The 21813-nt window shown below is 35.8% G+C and overlaps 1 protein-coding gene across 1 annotated transcript in view; it reads left to right on the top strand.

Annotated features, from left to right (window-relative positions):
* The window catches only part of LOC134533086 (DDB1- and CUL4-associated factor 6-like), a 35921-nt gene that overhangs the window by 6510 nt on the left and 7598 nt on the right, over positions 1 to 21813 (top strand). Inside the window, exons 2-13 of the mRNA XM_063370324.1 lie at positions 1407 to 1561; positions 4732 to 4849; positions 6448 to 6626; positions 6977 to 7112; positions 8327 to 8487; positions 8989 to 9157; positions 10565 to 11006; positions 11652 to 11806; positions 13581 to 13664; positions 14560 to 14644; positions 14731 to 14853; positions 15599 to 15851. Coding sequence (XP_063226394.1) covers positions 1407 to 1561; positions 4732 to 4849; positions 6448 to 6626; positions 6977 to 7112; positions 8327 to 8487; positions 8989 to 9157; positions 10565 to 11006; positions 11652 to 11806; positions 13581 to 13664; positions 14560 to 14644; positions 14731 to 14853; positions 15599 to 15851 — 2060 coding nt within the window. The remainder of the gene's footprint in view (positions 1 to 1406; positions 1562 to 4731; positions 4850 to 6447; positions 6627 to 6976; positions 7113 to 8326; positions 8488 to 8988; positions 9158 to 10564; positions 11007 to 11651; positions 11807 to 13580; positions 13665 to 14559; positions 14645 to 14730; positions 14854 to 15598; positions 15852 to 21813) is intronic.

Raw genomic sequence — 21813 nt, 5'->3', positions numbered from 1 at the left:
CTGTCTCATACTTCTGATGTAGTGATATCGCACTGAGACCAGTTCAAGAACAGATACCACATTGCTATCATTTAATTACATTACATTTAATAATTACTGTCACTTTTTTTTAATTGGCCAGGGGTAGCTGTGTGGTCCATCAAACCTGATGACCGCCAGTTTGCCATCACTGGTCTATGTCATGTTTAGTTACACGTATGCCAGTAAGGTCTCCCAATGTTTCCCCGATAGAACGTGTGTGGGATCAGCTCGAACATCAACTCCAAACCAGTGCTCATGTGCAGGACCGTTGAGAGAAATTGAGGGCCCCGGGGGAAATAATTTTGCCATTACTTTATGTACTCATTATAGACCCCAAATTTATAACGTTACCATGAACATAACTGTAAAGGGTAAAGGTGATCTGTGCATATCACAAAACTTATAAGGCTTCCAATGGATTTTATTGACTTGTAATTTTTGTCCTACTCATCAAGGTAATCGCATGCATTTTTTTTCCCTTCCAAAACTTAAGTGGTGCCCCTCTGCTTCTAATGACCTTATAGTTGACGAGAATTTAAACTTACAAGTCAAATAAAAATTAGTGATGGGTCACATTCCAATTTTCTCAAATCCGCATCTCAAATTCTAATTACAAAGAGTACTTCAAATCTTTTCTACTCCTTGAATCCAAATCTATATCTCAGGGTTGAAAATAAAATGATAAAATAAAACGTTAATTATGGTGTTAAAACATTCAACTGTTTAAAAGTTCGTTCTTCAAACTAAGTGTCTAGCTGCAAACAAGGGAAATATGTGAAGGAATGGAAATAGAATATGTTTAAAGGAAAACATAAGTACCATGGATGTAAAAATACTTCAGGATGTCAGTGTTGAAATTTTGAATTTAAATTTCATCCAATATTTTTCTTCAAATCTCAGTTCTTTCAAATAAAAGAGATTTGATGGTGTGCAAGGGTTCAAGGATTTGACTGGCCGGCCCCTAATAAAAATAATTTATTCTGGGAGGTGTATATAACTGGTGTGTGTGAAGCATAAGTTATAACGGGCCTCTTCAAAACTTTTAAAGTTTAGGAGCCATGCACAAAATCTCGAAACCAGTGATAAAAAAAACATACTTTTGTGAGAAGTAATACTTTTAGATTTTATTTATCAAACATTAAAATACTAAATGGTACCTATATAGCAACTTGATGTAAAATCATTAGTGTTAACTTAATGCAGTTTAAACATCATCTCGGTTTCTTAGACCCAGTCATTTCTGTACAACAAGATTTTGTAACAACAAAATTGGCTGATGTTTTCAGAACCACTGTACAGGTATATCTTGGTATCGTGGCGGAAGTTAGTCGCTAGGACGACCTGGCGTCCTGAGTAGTTGGAATCTTTTTTTTTTCTTCTTCCAGGGAGCAAGGACATGCTCCAGCGCCTCAGCCTCCTGCAATCTCTGCCGGTCCACAACGGCTGCGTGAACTCCCTCTGCTGGTCGGAGAGCGGCCAGTACCTCCTGTCCGGCTCTGACGACCAGCACCTCGTCATCACAGACGCCTACAACTACAACGTTGGTCCACAGTTTGTACTCTCCGCATTGGCGTTCAGACAGCAGCGGCTGTACACTGAAATCTATAACCTGCTTTGTTTTACTGGTAGAGTTGAACAGCCGAGAACCTGTAGCAGGAATTATTGTGAGAGGCGTGGAAGTAATTTTAGTTGATCTAAAAGAAAATAAATTTTTCTTCCTTTAAGTAAACTGCTTGGTTGTTTCAACATGGTTTTCTCTCTATATTGATATTTGATGGAATTATATAAAGTCCCTAACTAATTTATAAGAATTATAATCTTTAAATCTGAATTATTAAAACTGTTTGTATAAAGGTGTTTCTATGTCATGCTCATAGCAAAACAAAATTGAAAGTTTGAATAGTACCAAATATGTTCTGAGTTATGTTAATTTTGAATGTAATAAGAAAGCTTTTATACATTGTGACCCCAGCATTGAAGTTAAAAATGATAATTTTGGCCATAGTAAGTGGTGTTACATCATAATTTAATTGAAATATAATTTTTACTTGTATGAAAATACATTCAATTCTCTGCACCTGTTATGTACTGTGGCTCTGAGGGAACACTTTGATTTTATCAGTGGGAATGAATTAAAGTAACATTCAAGTGGTTAATATGAGAGAGGCTTGCACCTTCATAGGACCTACTGCCAGAGAGACTAGGTTAGGTGTGGTGAAGTGCAGTGAAATGATAAAATTGCAGGTAAAACAAAGATTTCAGAAAACCTAAAGATCCACCTACCATGTTCCCGATTTGCTAAAATCGGACCAGATCTGCCGAGAATGAAATACAGTTTGTTGTAATGAGGAGCAAATGCACTAATCATTGGGCTATAGTTGCACCAATTAACAAACATTTGTATTATTCAGTTTTGTTTAGAAAGAAAAAAACTATCTCAGATTTTTGGGTTTGAATCACAAGTGTTTGTGGTGTATTTCATTGTGGCTTAGGTAAAATTGGTACACATGACACTACCGTCAAGTGGGGTTACTTTGACCACTGGGGTTACTTTGACCAAAAAGTAATAAAATATTGTAGCACCTCTGGTGGCAATTGTATGAAAATTATCATATCAAACATGGCGTACTTTCCATTGTGTGAACTCTTTTAAATGTTCTCTAAGGACTAAAAAAGCTTTATATAATATTTTATGTTTATGTTATCTATGATGTTCATCTGTTATTTTTGATGCTAATTAGAAGCCAGATAAAATCTGCATGGTGAAAGAAAATCTTCACAGTTTCTCATTGTTTTACGATTTGGTAAGTACAAATTATTTATCCTGAATGGATTACAATAAATATTTACATGCTCATGGATGTTTAGTATGCAGTATTCATAATTCATTAAAACATGGCATATTTTTATGTGAAATGGGGTTACTTTGACCGGTCAAAGTAACCCCAGTGTCAAAATAATATTCATATTTTTTTTTAATATGGTAGGTACACCAGCTTCTACATTGTTTTGTAAATCTGTTCACAGGAAGATCATGGCAAGGAAGTATATTAGAGAACTACTCAATAGGAAATACAATAGTATTTCTAAAGATGTCCTCAACATTGCAATGGCCGAAGTAAAAGCAGGAAGAATGTCCATAACACTTCAAAATTGCAAAAGGTACATTCATCAACCGACTGCACGCAAAACATGAGCAAAAGGTAGGTAAGCCTTTATGGCCCTCTTAAAAAATACTGGCACCAAATTCTTGATAACTGGAAAAATGGGCTGAAAAAGAAAACTCAAACTCTGTCAAAAGACAGTTTCCCTTCATTGTTAAAGTTTTTGTATGACAAAGTGAACGGTCCTGGTGAAGATGGCTGTAGTCAAAACCTTATATCTGGATTTAGAAAGTGTGGGATAAGTCCTTTTAACCCTGATGAAGTTTTGGAGAAATTGCCCCAGGAGGAAGTACAGATTTGGAAGAAATTATGCCTAGGGTTTCTGAAGTGGTGGTTGAAATGCTACAAAACATGAGGCATGGTAATGATGGTACTTCACAACCCAGAAGAAAACGCACCAAGGTAAATGTAATACCTGGGAAGAGTGTCGGAGTAGAAGACATTGGTAATAATCCGTGTGGATCATTTTCCAGAGAGGACAGTGGTTCTTTTGCCAAAGAAGAATTGGTTGATGATCCATGTGGATCTGTTTCTAGTAATGACAGTGATGTCAACAATTCATCGGAACCATCCACAGAACAGGCTACAAACAGCGAACAGGCAACCAGTTCACAAAATATCAACCCTGGTGATTTTGTGGTCTCGTGGATACCAACTATGCACAAAACACGCAAGATTTTTTGTTGGGGACAACTCCGAATTGCAAGTGAAATTCCTGAAACGACAAAGGAATACTGGTAAATTTGTGTGGCCTGAAATTCTTGACGAGAGTGTGATTTCAAGGGATCAAGTTGTCAGTGTGCTGAGCAAACCCGATCAGCTGAAACGTGATTTGCATTTTTTTACAGGATGAACTCAGAGGATTTGATATAAACTAAGTGTGTGTTACTGATGTGAAAAACTTTGAAAACATTTATGTTCAAGTGTTAAATGTGTTACAAATATTTTATGTGAAATATTGGTTCCTAGTTTTTAAATATGTCATTATTAAAGTTGCATGACACCTATAATTATAATATTTGAATATTTTATGTTTAACATTCTTAGTTTGAAGTAAAACAGAATGTAAAATATAGTATATAACAATATTAAAGCTACATTTTATCATTTAAAGGGTCAATCATTCATCCCTGTGGGGTTACTATGACTCAGGATGCCTCAACCTGAGGTTTTTAACACGTGGTCAAAGTTACCCCACACAAAGGATAACATTGACCATTTAGAAAAAAAATCCTGTTCCAAATTAATGAGAGATAATTAAGATGTACACATTTGCACAGTTAGCTTAAGTGCCAGCCCCAAATGTGCTATGTTTGGTTTTACTTTCTATCAATATGCTTACGAATTATTTACATTTTTTTAACAAATTTGGTCAAAGTAACCCCACTTGACGGTACCTAAGTCATTTTTATGCTGTAAAATTGAAGTATGTGTTATGATAAATATTACGAATATAAAGTACTTAGTAGTGTTGAATGTATCATATCTGGCAGGTAGTCGTAAGAAATGAAAACAGTGTTTTGTGTTTTTTTTTGCATGTGTGTAGGTCATGAGTGATTACAAGACTAGCCATCGGGCAAACATATTTAGTGCCAAGTTCCTTCCAAACAGCAGCAACCACCACGTAGTGTCATGTTCTGGGGATGGGATCATCCTCTACACAGGTCAGCAGACCCTTGCAACGTCAACCCTGCTGTGTTATGTTGTTGTTTCATGTTGCACAATCATCTTTGCATTTTGTATTCCAGCATGTGGCTAAACACTCAGCATCTAACAGTTTGCATTCTTTTAATTTTGTGTTTGTAAGAAACTTTTTTTTGTAAAATTGGCATACATGGAAGCAGGTGGTTAATTAGAACACCGGCCAAATCCTGGGCAAAATATAAATATGAATACTGTTGTGATTTGTACCAAACTCAAAAAATATTTACTATATGATTCTAGCCAATAAAAAAAAATATCACTGAACTGATGAAAAAAAAACTGTGATATTAATTGGAAAGTTCCCAAGGTGTACTTGTGACTTCTGAATTTTTCAAAGAAAAAGGGTGGGTTAGAGAATATAATTTCTTGCAATTTTGTTGCATCAGTCTTACCTGTTTCTTTTTAGTGTTTTTATTTTTGTTTCCTTGGTGTTAAATTTTGTGAATTATCTCAATGAGTGAAGACAGAACTCAACAAATTTTGTTTGTAATCTCAGTGAGTGAAGGCAAAACTAAAATATTTGCATGAAATTATGTAAATTTGCCACCAAATTTCTTGTAATGTTTTATTTTTTTGGATTGGACAGCAGTATTTTAATGTATACGTTACATTTAGTCTAAGTGTACTAACATTTAAGACAAACATTCAGGATAGCCAAGCACTTGAGAAATGGCCGAGAGAATTGAGTGAGTTAAAGAACTCATCTTCACTGAAAGTTACTAAACAGTCCTTGAGTTTACAAACCATAATTCGCAAAATAATATGGATCAATTTTGACCTCAATTTTTCCAGATCAGAATGGTTATTTTGAGCACGTATATCATTGCTGCAAAAAGTTTATTACCTGACTTTTTGCAGTCTTGAACTTTATCAGTAGGCTAAAATTACTCATTGTTTGGAGGTTCAGTAAATTATAGTATAAATGACTATGTATGGCCTGTATACAGTCATGACACTATGCTTATTGCTTGATGACTGTGTGATCTTGGCTGGGTCACTAGTGATTCATCACATCTTTTGTTTTTGGTTTTTTTTTTTGATGGACAGAATTCTGCATGAATTTTTTTTTTTTTTCTTTTCCCCCAAATTTAAGCCTGTCTCAAAATGAATTTAGTTAATTCTTTATCTTCTTTTCATTGTTTATCTTTTGTATAGTAATGGGCAATAAACCTTAATTCATTGTTACAACCTGGAAATCAACAGAACTAATAATTTCCTTCAAGAGCATGTTCTATCTAGTATTTTTGACATAAATGAGTTTAGCTCTGTGAATTTGTTCCTTGTAACACAGGAGTCAACCGAGATTGTTACTTTGATGTTTCAGAAAAAATTAACACTGTATTGCATGAAGTTGTGTTAATAGCTTATTTTCAATGGTGTAGCAGTTAAAATAATATTTCAATTGGTATAACATTGTAACAGAATTGTGGGATTTATGGGAGAGAAGCATGCAGTACTTGAAAATAATAAATTATGGAAAGGTGATAAATATAAATATTTGGTGTAAAAATTTTTTTTTTCTCCATGTTCCTTTCAAAGTTGGTTGTTTTCCTTGCAGACTTGATCAGCAAAGACGAGAGCCTGTACAACCAGTTCAACTGCCACTCGGGGACAACGTACGAGGTCATCACTGTCCCTAACGACCCTCACACGTTCTTGAGCTGCGGTGAGGATGGCACGGTTCGGTGGTTCGACTTGCGCATCAAGAACAAGTGCAACAAGCCACAGTGCAAAGAGGTGAGCCGACTTGCCAGTCAACCCAATTACTGTTCACTTAGGTTGGTGATTTTACAAAAGCGGGAACTTGCAAAACTGTGGACCTAAACAACTTATTATTACTCGTCTGATCAGTAGTAGAATAGTCCAGCAAAACTTAGAACCACACATTTTCACTACCTGATATTTATTACAAATATTTTCTCTTCTTATCCAAACAAAGTTATAGTATTGTAGTAGTAATACAATAATTAATATCTATGTATTTTTTTTTTAGAATTTTTTATGGATAACATTCTATTAAGTTCATTGTTTAAACAGTGTTTTAATTGCCTTAGTAAAAAGTTTATTTATTTTTTCTTTTCCCCCAGGATGTAATGATAACATGTCAGCGAGCAGTAACTGCTCTCTCTGTGAGCCCCATAGTGCCATACCAACTCGCTATTGGCTGCTCCGACAGCACAGTGCGCATGTTCGACCGACGAATGCTCGGTACAAAAGCATCAGGTACAACACTCAACGCCCTCGATTATTATTTTTGACTAAGATGTCCTGAGTTCTCTGTGTTAGCATTAATAATGCTGCAGTTGTTTAATTTTTTTTTTTCGTCATACCTTCACAATTAGGTTGTCATATTGAATTTTTAATTTTAAATGCAGTGGCTAATCGAAACGAGTTGATGATGACAGTAAAATTAAAAATCTTTGATTTTTTTGTTGTTTTTTAAAATTATTTTGAATATATTGACCAAATTATCAACATATTAAAGTGATTTTGTGCTTTTAAAAGTTTTATATACTGCGTTAGGTGATAAATTTATACTTATAGAGATGTATTTTACTACTCACTGTTGCGTTACAGCAATTATTTGGTAAATTTGAAATTATGGTCATCCGAACAGGTCTCAGTCCAAATTAATTCGGAGTAGCGGGACTCCACTGTATTCAAACATTCATCCTTACAAGCCTGATTCTAAACAGTAAAACTCCTTGCTTATATTTCCAGTTTTTATACATACTGCTTTTTATCAACTTCCTGACATTCCATTTAAATGCTCATTCATTTTAAATAACCCTCTTTGTATAATTTCATGCATTTTGCATTATTTTTCCTTATTCCATTGAAGGATGTAAAAATGGGTTTTCTCTTTATATATTATAGCCAGGAAAAAATGTTTAGCTTAAATTTAACTTAAAATTACCTAGAAATTTGTTAACTAATATGAACATTTGCTTAGAGGGAAAACATACTTAATTGTTTTGTTTAAATGAACACTTTAATTATATAATAATATTTAATAATATAAAAAAAATTATTTTTAAAATTAAAACCAATAATTGAAATAAAATCCTCTATAATTAAACTAACAGTAATTATATCTTAGCTAGGGTAAGTATTTTAAAATAAAAAATTAATGCTCTTTAGTGTGTTTTTTTAATGGGGAAAATAATTTCGTATGAAATATGAGACAGAATTTAATTATTAAACTTATAATTTTTAATTATTGCCTTATTAAAAGCCAGAATGAAAAACTATTATCAATGATATAGTGATATGTCACTGTATCTACATTATGGTGCATGACATCAGATTGAAAATTCTAAATAATATGTAACTGTATTTTCTGTGTGTATTCTTTCTAGCAAAAAATACTGATAACTTTTTTTTAAGGAAAGCTTATTTTTTGTGTTCAAATTGTAATATTGTGTACATTTGTGCAGGCTGGAGTGAACATAGTGGGGCATTAAGGCCTTTGTGCTCATTCACTGTGCCACAGTTTGAGGACAGGTCATATCGCATCACGTCGCTGTGCTTCAGTCCCGAGGGAGAGGATATTCTTGTCAGTTACTCATCTGACCATCTGTACCTGTTCAGCGTGAAGGTAAACAACACTTCATCCCACAGAGATCTTTCTTATGATTGTAGAAGTGCATTAGGTAAAAAGACACACATGTTTGGTCATGCGTATTTCTCAATAAAAATTTTTAATAATGATTGTTGTTCAAACATAGAACTTCTAGTTTATTTTTTTATTCTGATAATTATTTTCTTTCCCAGTACAATGCAACTGTGGTTTATACTGTATAGTTAATCCACTTTTTGTGATTTATATTTCAGCAAGCAAGAATGCTTGCATGGAGATTATTTAGTTACGGACAATAAAATTAATCAATTAAAAATAATTTATTAATAAAAACAATTTTAAATATAACAAATTTTAAATGCAACATTTAGTGGAATTAATTATTATAGTTAACACAGATTGGTAAGTTAGAATTTGGTTCTAATGCTATCCTGTAGGGAGTTATCCTCTCTTTTAATGTTCTGTCTCAGTTTGGCTTCTTCCTGTTTCTTTCTCATAATTACCTCCTGCTGTTCCAAGGACCAAAACGGAATGAGCCTGAGCTCTAAAATGGAAGAGGCAGGGTGCTTGGACAAGCTGAAGAAAACATCACAGCGGACCCCGCCCCCTGTGAGGCGGCTGCGACTCCGTGGTGATTGGTCGGATACAGGTCCCAATGCTCGGCCTGAGCGGGAGTCTGGCAGACACGGTCAGTTGCCCTCCATAAAGTGTGTGTGTGGCCGTGCACACTACAAAGTGTGTGTCCGTGCACACTACAAAATGTATGTGTGTCTCCGTGCCCTCCACAAAGTGTGTGTGTGTATATCCGTGCCTATCACAACCAGTGTGTTTGTATCTGAACCCGCCACAAAGTGTTTGTCTCTTTGTGCCTATCACAACCCTGAAGTGTGTGTGTTTACGTGTCCACCACAACCATAAAGTGTGGGTCTATCTGTGCCTATCACAACCACAAACAGTGTATGTATCTGTGCCCACCCCCTACTATGTGAATGTCAATTGCCGTTAATTTATCTTGGAAAAAAAAAAAGGATTGTAATATTTATTTGTGGTTTTTGCACCAGCTATGTCATTTCTAGATACCCAAAAAGTTTTGCAGATTCAATGCCCTGCAGGCTAGACTTGTTGGTGCTGTTTATACTTGAGCATCAGTCATTTGTTAGGTAATCTTCTTTTCTGCGCTCGAGAGAAGATATTTGTGTCTTGTGTTGAATAATCTTAACGTGATTCATCCATTCAGTTTTTGATGGTTTGTTAATGGATTAGAACCATGAGGCGTTTCAGAACCACTGTGGTCCAATTGAAGACGTTGCAGAAACACAGTGCTGCTAAATTTTTAGGTATCTAATCATTACCACACATTTTATATTATCTCAAATCTTATGTCTACAAGAGTTAATTAGCATATATTTGCATATTCATTGTATTTTAAAACTTAATTGTTAATATTTGGTTGTATTGTTCCATATTCCAGCTTACCTGCAGGAAAAGAAAATTTAGCCTCACAAATTTTAACATATGTATGTGGTGCTTGTGTTTTACCGTAAACATTGCATTAATAATCTGTGCTTGTTGTTAATATACTAGTCTTTCTTGAATTTTTTTTAAAATATCAGTCACAGATTGAAGTACGTACAACTTTATCCTATGTTTCTTGTCTCAACATGGCATAGTGCCTAGCTTGGGACACTGGCTGAAGTCAGTCCCCGGTTACTGTTATAATTATCATTACACTTCTAGTAGCCCAGTTACAAATGAAAGCTGGTTTGTAATTATCATACTGTAATAGGTTTAAAATCTTGAAGATATTACCCATGCTGTGTCATGCCAAAAACATCGATTAATAAATCGAAATTGTGATAATAGTAAAAAAATCTGCAATGGCATTGACATAACCCCCTGCAGTTAGGTTCATTCAGGCTTACCTTAACACTCTTGAAAGCAACCTTTAAAAAAGTTCACTTCCCTTAGCTGCATGTTACTCCATGCAAAAATAGGCAAGTTTATATTTATATAACCTGTCAAGTTGACAGCAAATAAAAAATGCCATGGTGAGAGAAGCCCGGGGCTTGACAGGCGAGTGCGGTGCCTGTCCCAGAGGTGGCGCGCGTGAGACCCACGCTGCACGCCACTCTGATGCAGCGCATGACGGACGTCCTCTCCCGCATGCTGAACGACCCGGCGACGCGTGCAGCGCTGTCGGGGGGCGGGGAGGACTCGGTGGAGGGGGACACGGAGGCGCATGCGACCCGTGACGAGGGCACCCAGGCGGGGGAGGAGGAGGAGGAGGAGGAGGGGGAGGTGGCGGCTCCGGTCCCCCAGCTATCCTCCCTCACCATCGCGGCAGAGGAGCGGGAGCCCTCGCCGCCCCCCGAGGGGCCCCGGCCGGACCCGGAGGGCTCCGCCGGAGACGAGGGCGCGAGCGAGGCCTCCATGTCGGCCGTGGCGACGGGCGAAGCGTCGTCCGGCGCTGCGATCGACGAGAACATCACCAACCTGCAGGACCAGCTGTCCACCATGAGGGATGAGTTCCTTGAGAGGTAACATTATTCTTTTCACTAGTTGTCAGGTATCCGTACCCTTCGTCATCAGATTGTCTAAAGTCTGTCCTTCACTTGGTTTTTTTTCCTGTCAGATTTTTGTTTCAATTTCTGGGCATTGACGACTGTGGTCTTTTTTTTTTTTTTAATACATAAATTCTACATTGAAAATATAAAATATTTCTCACATACCGGATAAAGGTGGGATCTTGTTATGAATTATTTACGTGTGAAACAACTTTAGTCTATAGACATGTGTGGCAACTACATATATTTATTTGTCACATCATATTGAAAGAATGCCTTAATTCTTTGGGCTTTACTTTGTGTTTGTACAATTGTGAGTACATATATTCCTGATGTAGTTTTTGTGGCACTTTGGTTTCCCCCTGCCCGTGCATTCCGTAAACACTCCGTTCTCATTTCATCACCCCTTATTGTCTCAATTAATCCGACGTCGGCGAAACAACTTGATTTATTAATTTTGAATTATTTAATTCGTTTATGAGATGAGCACGTAGTACTTTCCAAGGTGCCGTGGTTCTTGTGGGCCTTCCCGATTTGCTTCACGGGGCGCAAACTGACTACCCTGCCGAGCCAGGACCACAAGTCCCTGGGCCTTGCAGCTAGAGCCTTGCTTCGCAGGCACGGCAGCGAGCCGACCGTCAGCCTGGTGTACTCGGACAAGGGCTCCACCAGCGCCACCATATCACTGGGGGTGGGGGATGAGGTCAGCAGAGACCTGCACCCCAACACCTCCGCCGGCCCAGATGCACCTTCCTTCGCTCCGACCACAGGCGGTGATTGTTTTTTTTCTGACACTAACTAGTTAACCCTTCAAAACACCCAGGGCCGGTGCAAGGTAAATTGGCGCCCTAGGCGAAAAACCTTAATGCTTCCCCCCCCCCCCCCCCCCCCGGCCAGAAACCCTAAAAAAAATTGTCTTGCCTCAAAATACATTACGTAAGCCTAAGATTTTGTCAACAATCAAATGTAAGCAGGCTTTTTTTTTTTTTTTTCTTCCCTTATTACATATCATAGACAGTTCACCGTGGACTTTAAATAATTACTTATATCCAATATAAACATTCCAAACTGTTACAAAAAAAATCCATTTTCATCTAGTTTCAATAATCGTTAAACATACTATTACTTATATGAGCTGTTATGTGTCGTGCTGCACCGCCCCCAGCTACTTGGCGCCCTAGGCGGTTGCCTAGTTCGCCTATATGGACGCGCCGGCCCTGGAAACACCATGACTTAGTTTATGTTTCACATGAAAAATGGACACAAGTACTCACGGCCACGTACTTGCATAAAAGTGTACACGGAAAGGGAAAAAAAAAAACTTTTTTTCTATGTTTATTTTGTATTGATTGTGTGTGCATGAAATTCAATCTCCCACCAAAATTTACTGGTTCTGAAAACTCTATAGTCAATCAGGCAACATTTTTCTTGTGAAGATATAATCTAGTTGCACGATATAAAATGCTTGTGTGTTGCATTCCGTATTTAAATTTATAATTTTACTTGTATTATCGTGCGAAATATTTTGGGCTATAACTTTAGATGGAATTGTACTCTTATCTCGTGCATTAACACTTCCGTTGCTGCGACTTTTTCACTTCGACAACTATCTTCTATCGCAACTGAAGTTCGATAAAAACAATGCTTTTAATTGTTCACTTTCATGCTTTCAGTTTAATGACTTCATAGTGAGTTTTTGTGTGTTATAAAAATGTTATATTTAAAGGCATGGAACAAAACAATCGTAGTAATTTTACTGTATCAGATTTTCCACTATTCCTTGATACAATGCATACAATTGTATGAGTGTGACTGTCAAAATAATTTGCATTAATTTGCATTGTATGATTACATATATCAATTGAGTTATGAAATTAAAGTATTTATTGAAATTTTCTATCCATATTAGACACATTCCAAATTCTCAAGTGCCAGTTATTTAGCACATTGCTGTGAAAAATAATTTTCCTAATGAAATTATTCAAGCTGATTTTTTTTCTTATTCTTCCCATTACTCTGTCAGCAATCTTCATGCATTTGTGGCATAGTTTGTGCAGTGTTTTATTTATATTATGAATGTTTTTTGTGAAAATTTAAATATTATTTAACTACCTAATGTTTTTCATTAAATATTTAAAATGGTGGGTAGTTCAGTAACTATTATAATTGATCAAATATTTCTGTTCCTTTGTTATAAAGGAGTTTACATCTGAAAGAGAAGAAAAAATCTTTGCTATGTAGAGGTGAAAGTGTCTTGTTATAAACAGTTTTGAATGGGACTAAGCAAACAGTTTGTTTTAAGGTTTTTTTCTGTAAAGAGGTTCTTTATATAATTGTATAGCACTTTTACTGAAGAATGAAAATAAGCTCAAATGTGCACTGAGAATTCAAAATGGTTTGGCCCCATTGAAAATAAGGCCAACAGTATCGTCATTTCGAGGTAGGTGTGTTACTCTGATACCAGATTTGAGCCGTACCAATTTTACCAGACTTCAGCCGTACCAATTTAGGATATTATGTCTTAAGGTAAATTTTTTTTTCTCGTAGATGTGGAGGGTGTTGCAGAAAACGCAACACCAGAAGATTGTGCAGATGCTGCAGAGCCAAGTCAACCAGAAAGGCCCAGTCAAGGTATGTTTAGAGATGCACAGTTCTGATTTGAAAAAATCTGTTCTCTTGAATTGAGGTGTATTGAGAAACAAAAAAATAAGCCAATATGAGCCAAGCATTGTTAAACTCTTACGGTTACATTATCGAGCCCCACTTGCAGGAGCCAATGTGTGGTTTATTATTTTAAGTGGATATACGGACAATTATTAAGTCACTGTTATACGCTAATAGTTCAAGTAAAATTCAAACTAATATCTTTCTGAAAGTCAGATTATCAAGAAAGTTTAATGAAACTATGGTAATTATTAACTATACATCTAACATTGATAAACGTAGTTGCTACATTCAATACTATTAATCCAATATTATGTACAAATTTATTAATTTGGATTCAACTAATTTCTCTTTGACTTGACTGGCTGGCCAGTGCATTAGGCAAATCGTTAATAATTATACTAGCTTCAACTGATTTATTTACAAGCTTACTCATTGGCCTAAAGACTCTTTAGCTTTAGCTATAGCTATAATCTCTACCTCTATCGGCCTCGTAAAAATAGGACATTGAATACGTATTATCTTTGTGCCACGGGACTCTGCAGCAATGCTAGGAGAAACAGGTTAGCAAAGAGTAGTGAAAATGTTAAGCTGTGTGCACATGAAAACAAAATTCATACAGCGTTACAGAGTCGGTGACGAGCGTATTTATATTTAAGATAGGTATTATCACATAAGCAAGATACAGTAGATTGCATGGTTGTAAAGAGATTTTTGTTTTGAGTGTAGTGCATCATTTTATACCACTTGATAATTCAAGTTAATTTGTGTTCCCCTTCCCTCTTTTTTTTTTTTTTTTTTTTTTTTTTTTTTAGTGCAGTATTATTTGTTACACTCGGTAAGAAAGCTTTGTTTGTTCCAGCCAGAGAAGACGTGGAGACGTACGACAGTGACGATGAAGTGGAGTACCTCACTCCCAGCGTAGAGATCATGCCGTCTCAAGCGCGGTGGGTGTGGTGGCCTGGCGGTCCGTTGCGTGGGAGTGTCGTGGTCTGACCACTGTCCTGTGGAAACTGGTTGCATATCTGTGCAGTTACCCGGCATTGGACGAGTTGCGGCACGACGAGTCGCGGCACGACAAGGAGGTGGTGTTTGACGAGCAGTGCGTCAACCAGCCGGCCATCAAGCAGAAGTACACCGGCCACAGAAACGCCAGGTTTTTTTTTTTTTTACGGGTGCCGTTGTTTTGTTTTAATAGTGACAGACCAACTTGTACCCCTGTTACACACATGCAAGCTTCCAATGTGATGAAAAACAGGTATTTTCTTAGGAAATTTTCTATTTGAAAAAAAATTAATGAAAAGTGAATTTTCATATATTTTTTTATTTATGATTTGAAAATCTTTGGGGGAGTTGTTTATAACACTGGCCAGTTTTTAAATGCATTTTCTATGTGTTAATTGGCAAAACTAATCATCATTCTGTTTATTGTTCAATTAATATATTTTTAGACTGTCACCAACAAATATATTTTAATATACTACACTAACACAAGCAAGGTTCAAATGTAGACTGATTTTAAGATATAAGGTCAAGAATTACTTAAATTGATTTGTGCATATGCAGTCAATGTTAACAAGTGTATACCAGAGGGTGTAACCAAGTTTTTTTTTATTCCAAGTACGTTCTGAGTGATTTTATTCAATGGTTGAAAGCAAAAGTTTTAGCATACTCTGAGGTGCATGGTTCTAGGAGATAAGGGACTATGTTTTTGGATGTGAGTGTAAATGATTAATGCTAATGAGCACTACATAAGTTGTGCACTATGCCCTTTAATACACTACAGTATCTAATCCCACATCCCATGTGTTATTACCTACACCAATGAGAGTTAGATACACAATGGTTGTCGGCGTGCAGATACGCGTGTTATTTATTGTTCGGTGGCCGTATGGCTGCAGGACGATGATTAAGGAGGCCACGTTCTGGGGCGAGAACTACGTGCTGTCGGGCTCTGACTGCGGCCACGTGTTTGCGTGGGATCGCTCCAGCGGAGAGCTGGTGATGCTGCTGGAAGCGGACCGCCACGTCGTCAACTGCCTGCAGCCCCACCCGTTCCTGCCCATCCTCGCCACCTCCGGCATCGACTACGACGTCAAGCTGTGGGCGCCCCTCGCGGAGGAGCCCAGCTTCGATACCCAGGAGGCAGAGGTGGTGAGTGCTCGCCTCCAGTACGGGTTTTGTTGATGTACTAGCGTAATTACACTTTGTGAATACTTTTTTACGTAGAATTTGAATATAAATATCAAAATAGTTTTGAATGTGGATATTAAATCTGGATAGAAACATTTTTGGAATAAATATTTATTTTACATTGGTAATAGATAGTGGTGTGAAAAAATGGTGTAACCATTTTTACACGAAAAAACGTGATAAGTGGACTTAAAAACGACATAAAACGAAAATCTGTTTTTTAAACTACTAAATGTGAAAAACAATCATTAAAAGAAAAAATGTACAATGACAAATACATTCTTTAGGTGCTAAGTTAACTTGATTTTAAAAAAAATCAATTCACAGTATTAGAGTGTGTGAATAAGTTGCAATTTAATTGTAATTACCGTAGTTTTATTGGTTGATACCGTGAACTAAGCATTCATCAAAACATAACTTTATACATAGTAAATAAGCTATATCGGTGAACATGTTTTGACATAAAATTCTATACATATATACATTCTTTTATTTTTATGAATGCACTAATTTCTTCGCATTTTTAACATTGATAAATGGTTAAATATCACGTTCACTGAAATAACAACATAAATATTATTCCGTTTTAACGTTCGCTTTGTTTTATCAGAATCGCCAACATTCGAGAACACATAACTCCATAAACGCGACTTAAAACTAATTTCAAAAAGTTAAATATTAAGTCCATTTCCAACTGATTTCGCGCGAGTTAATATACGTTTAGTTTCTTAAAAACGTAACACAATTTCATTGTCATTTTATTTTACCAGCACTTCTTTGATACTGGTATTTTTATTACAATTTTGTAGAGATGTACGAACCTGCAAATTTTTAAGTCGAGTCGAGTCGAATTTTACAATAATTAGTTCGAGTCGATTCGAGTCGAGTTTGTAGATCATAAATTCAAGTCGAGTCGATTCGAGTCTGAATTTTTATTTGAATCTTTGACACTTAAGTCGAGTCGATTCGAGTCTGAATTTTTATTTGAATCTTTGACACTTAAGTCGAGCTTGAATATTTGCACTTTATTGCTAAGAGTCCTTAGATGGTTGTCTTGTTATATCATGGTCCACTTAATCAAATATATTTAAAATACAAGTATTAATATAAATAATTCATTTAGGTTAAATTCTTAACTGATATAATACAATTCAATAATTGAGGTATAGAGCATAGAATAAAAGTATTTTCGGAATTTTTAAATTTTATTTAACAAATATCGTCCAACTGTGAAAATTAAACAATTTGATATCTCCTAAAGTATTTGGAATTTCTTATATCCGCCGGCTTTAATGAAAAGAGGAATTTAAAGAGCATACAACAAAAGTATTTTCAGATTTTTAACATTTTTTTTTTCGCAAATACCGCTCAACTACATATTTACCTTATTTTGAACCGAACGAGTTAGCTGCGGCCTGTAGCATTCACGAGTCAATAAAAAACATTGAATATAATTTAGGCTTGTTGGTGCGAAGGTTAGGGTAAGTTTCACACAATCATTAGAACATTTTTGAAAACTTTCACTTATGGGAAGTGTAAGGCCGTGCTACAATTGGCGCAACATTACAATAAACGTTCCCATAACAAATATAATACATTTAAAGATTATTGCTACAACAGTAACGCCGTTACGTTGCCGGCCAATCGCAAGCTGGCACTTCCAACCAATACATGCTTCTGTATTTGTATTGAATAGTTACACTTTATAAAATACTTTATACTTCATAATTAATTTTAACTTGCCACTTAACTTGGATAGCAAACAATTATACAAAACGCAATCTCGCCGAACGTAATAGTGTAAACAAACACGGAAAAAAAATTCATGTTCGCCAACCTATACATCCTAAAATTATTGGAGCAAAGTTTTTTTAAATGCCATTTCGTGATTGGTGGCGTATCAGTCGCAAACATGCACACAAATATAACGCTACCGTTAATTTATTATTGTAACGTTGCGCCGATTGTAGCACGGATTTACTAAAAAAAAAGTAATATTTCTGCCGATATTATGATTATAAAATTTAATTCGTGTTTTGTTTATTAAAAATATGTTCATCTTCTTTGCTATGTGGTCACACCTGTTAAGTTGGCAATATGTAAAACTAAAATATAAATAATATGGCCGATTGTCGTCATTGTTTGTAAGTACGTGTTTCGGTCTTACGTACGTAATTTTTAGTGTCGGCCGATGTCACGTAAGTAGATATTAAGAATTTATTGTAATTCAATTTTATTATATTTTATCATCGAGTTTTACCCGAATTTCCTTTCGAGTTTCGCCCCGTCGAGTAAAATAAACTCGAATGCCGAGCCGAGCCGAGCCGAGCCGAGCTGATGCTACTCGCTCGACTCGACTCGAATTTTCGAGTCTCGGCCCATCACTACAATTTTGGCTTGGTAACGTTGGCTACGCGTAAATACTAGCAGTCCTTTGTCACATACACACGTTACGTTGCTGCTTCAAAACAATGCCGAAATTAAAGCCTACTGCCGAGTCCCGAGCAACAGAATTTATATGTGAGGGTTTATATGCTTCTAACAAGATTTTATTTTGCAAGTGGTGCAATTGTAGAGTTGACCACGAAAGGCGCGACACTGTTGTAAAACATGTCAACGGTAAACACCACGTTAAAGTTAGGTTAAGAAGTGCAGCTGGTTCCAGCAGAAAACGTTTAGCCACGATAGAAGAAGTGACTACTGTTGCCAAAAAAATGAGAGAAGACAGAGAAACGTTCATCATGAAAACTACACAGGCGTTTATCTCTGCAAATATACCACTTGAGAAATTGGACAAGAAAGAGCTGCGAGAATGGATCAATGAAAATGTTAAAGGAGGAGGGGATATTCCTTCCGCAAATTCGCTTCGCCGATCGTACGTGCCTAAGTTAGCGGAAAAAATAGAAAGTGACCTCACGGAAGAGTTTAAAGATAAGGACATCTGTATACTTTGCGATTAAACCACTGACAAGGGAGGGAGGTGTGTCTTCAACATTTTGTTTAAAAAACTAGAGCCATCGAGTACTCAGACAACAAAACTTGTTGCTTCAATTGTTCTTGACTCTGCAAATCATGCCACTTGTTCTAAAGCGATTTTGGATACACTAAATAAATATAAAGTTGACTCTAGTTCAGTTAAGGCAGTAGTTAGTGACTCAGCACCATATATGACAAAGTGCTTTAGTAATCTTTCTGGCTTGCTAGAGCATGCTGTTCATCTTCAGTGCTGGGCTCATAAGATGCATCTAGTTGGCAACACTTTACAGGTCACACTAAAGCTTCTGAACAAGGCAACATCAAGCGTTAAAAAAAAAAAGCATTTTTGAACATGAGGAAAAGAAAAAAACCACTACTTGTCTTTTTTATCGGGGAAGTATGAAATGAATAGCGGTAAAGTGACAGTTTTTCCTGAACCTATGCTCACAAGATGGAATTCTTGGTATCGGTCTGTGGTGTACATTAGCACCCATATTGATGATATTTTGGAGTTTTTTAAGGACTCTGATGGTTACTGTGATCTAGAAAATTCTGGCATAAGCTGGCTCACTAGCGGGAGTACTGCTGAACTTACACAAATTAAAATTGAAAGTGAATTTGTTTCAGTTAATGGAAAACCAATTGCAGAGCTGATAACATTTCTTGAAGGCTCTACATATACGACTTCACACATCCTATACTGCAAACTAAATGACTTAGAAACAAAACTGCAGTTGTTAAGTGTAGGTCAGATTGACCAGTTTTGTCCCACTATTGTCCATTTATTTGAGCAACTATCTACACTAAAGCAAGCTGAGGAACTCACTACACTGAAATCAGCAGCACTGAAGGCTCAGTGTAAACTGCAGGATTTGAAAAAAAGTGATCCTGCTGGAAAATTATTTTCCAGTATTGGTAATTTGTTGAACCCCAGGAACATTGTCAAACCAGTTCCAGAAAACAAACAACTTCAGCATGAAATGAATAACATTCCATTCATCAAACATGTGGAGTTGCATACGTTTTTGGAAGGTTTTCATATTTTGAGGAAGACCGTCATTGAAGAACTTGGAAAATCAGACTGCTCAGATGTAGACATAGTGGCACTCTTATGTTTCTTGAAGACTGACTACAAAATATTTTCTTCAGAATGTTTGAAAGCTTTGTGGTTGCCTACCAACAATGTCGACAGTGAGAGGTCATTTTCACAGTATTCTTTAGTTGTGATCGACGCCGCAAGCTTTTGCCAGCAAATGCAGAGACTCTTACTATCATTAACTTTAACAGAGATTAAATGCGGATAGTGGTGAAACTATGTAAATTTAATTGACTAGTCATAAAGTTAAAAGTCCATTTAAAACAGTTTAAAGTGTTTCCGATAGCATGACAGTGTACAGGGTTACAAATTAAAAATGTGTATATTTTATCCTTATTTTCTGCTGCAAATTCCTAAAAAAAAAAAAAAAAACACCGAAATTGTTGACTTTGGAAACAAAAGTGGCTAAATTATAAAACCATAATTTCACACCCCTAGTAATAGATATGTAACGTTAATGGTATATATACAAAAACTATTAGAAACTTTTTTTTAAATTTTATAAATAAATATGTTTTTGCAGTATCTGCAAACTCCGTATTGTTTAACTCATCAGATAAATTTCAGATTGCTGATTCTCTTGCTATCTAAACTTAAACCATTCTTCTATTAACTGTGTGCATGTTTAAATAAAATATAGCTAGTAGTTATATCAGGTACATACACATTTATATTGTACAGCAATGACTCGCCCTCAATGTTTGATAGTTTCACCAGGTGATATGCAACAATTCCACTACACTTACAATACAATCAAATATTCGTTTTTTTCAATTTAGGTATTTGAAGTTGGATTGGATATGGATAATAAATAATTACTTTTAATATTTGAAATATGGAAAAATTGGCACAGGCCTAACCATAATGCATGACATAAATAGACATATCATGGTTAAGTTTTTTTTAATATTTACTGTTAAATATTTTGGTTAGCCCTTAAGGTATTTGCAAAATTTTGTAGTACATAAAACATAAAATATTAAGCTTCAGAATTTTATTTTGCAATCTTTTAATGAATGCTGGTGGTTCAAAGCTAAAGCAATTTTGGGTAATGAGATTACCAAGCACCTTATCTTTGCTGAGCAGTAGCTAGATACAGATGTTGACTACTTGGCAAAGGACATTCGAACATTGATTAATGGGTAGTAATAGCTGATTTTTCGTATACAAAGCTGAAATATGAATAAGCTAGTTACCTTTTATATCTGTGCACATTTTTGGTGCATTATGAATCATTATGTAACAGTATTCATATGTCCTAACATTTTCATAAGTCAATGGCCAACAATAATTAGTGATATGGTTCGCTATAAACGTACAGCTATGTTTAACTTTTGCTATAATTATTCTTTCTTTAAAATTGATGTTTTCATTTTTTAAAGCATCCTGTAAATCCTTCCAAATTGTTTTCAGGAAAAATATTTTGTTATAATTTTATTATAAATTTTCAGTATTGTAATCTATTTAATGTTAAATTTGACCCATTAAGTTCTATTAGTTCTGATCATTCACTGAAAAGACTGAGAAACCTAGAAAAGCCATGGAAAAACCTGGGGGAAAAAAAACCTGGGATTTGTTACTGTCAGAAGAGTAGCTACCCTGTAATAGCATAGACATGGTGGTCATAAGTCTCCGTTTTTACTGCTTGTGAGGAAATGAGACATGTTTTGCTAATGAAACAGTAATAGATTAACTGTTTAAACTCAATTGAATCTAATGATATCCCAGAAGTGCAGGTACAAGTAGTAATTAGCATTAAAAAATACACTATACAATTGTGATTTTCTGTAGTATACCTTACCCAATAAAAATATATTTTTTCTGTTCACAAGGAAAAATGTTTGATAATTA

This window comes from Bacillus rossius, chromosome 6, assembly GCF_032445375.1.
Source record: "Bacillus rossius redtenbacheri isolate Brsri chromosome 6, Brsri_v3, whole genome shotgun sequence".
NCBI classification, from domain to species: domain Eukaryota; kingdom Metazoa; phylum Arthropoda; class Insecta; order Phasmatodea; family Bacillidae; genus Bacillus; species Bacillus rossius.
The sequence above is the reverse complement of the archived record's forward strand: the minus strand, read 5'-3'. Positions and strand labels throughout refer to the sequence as shown.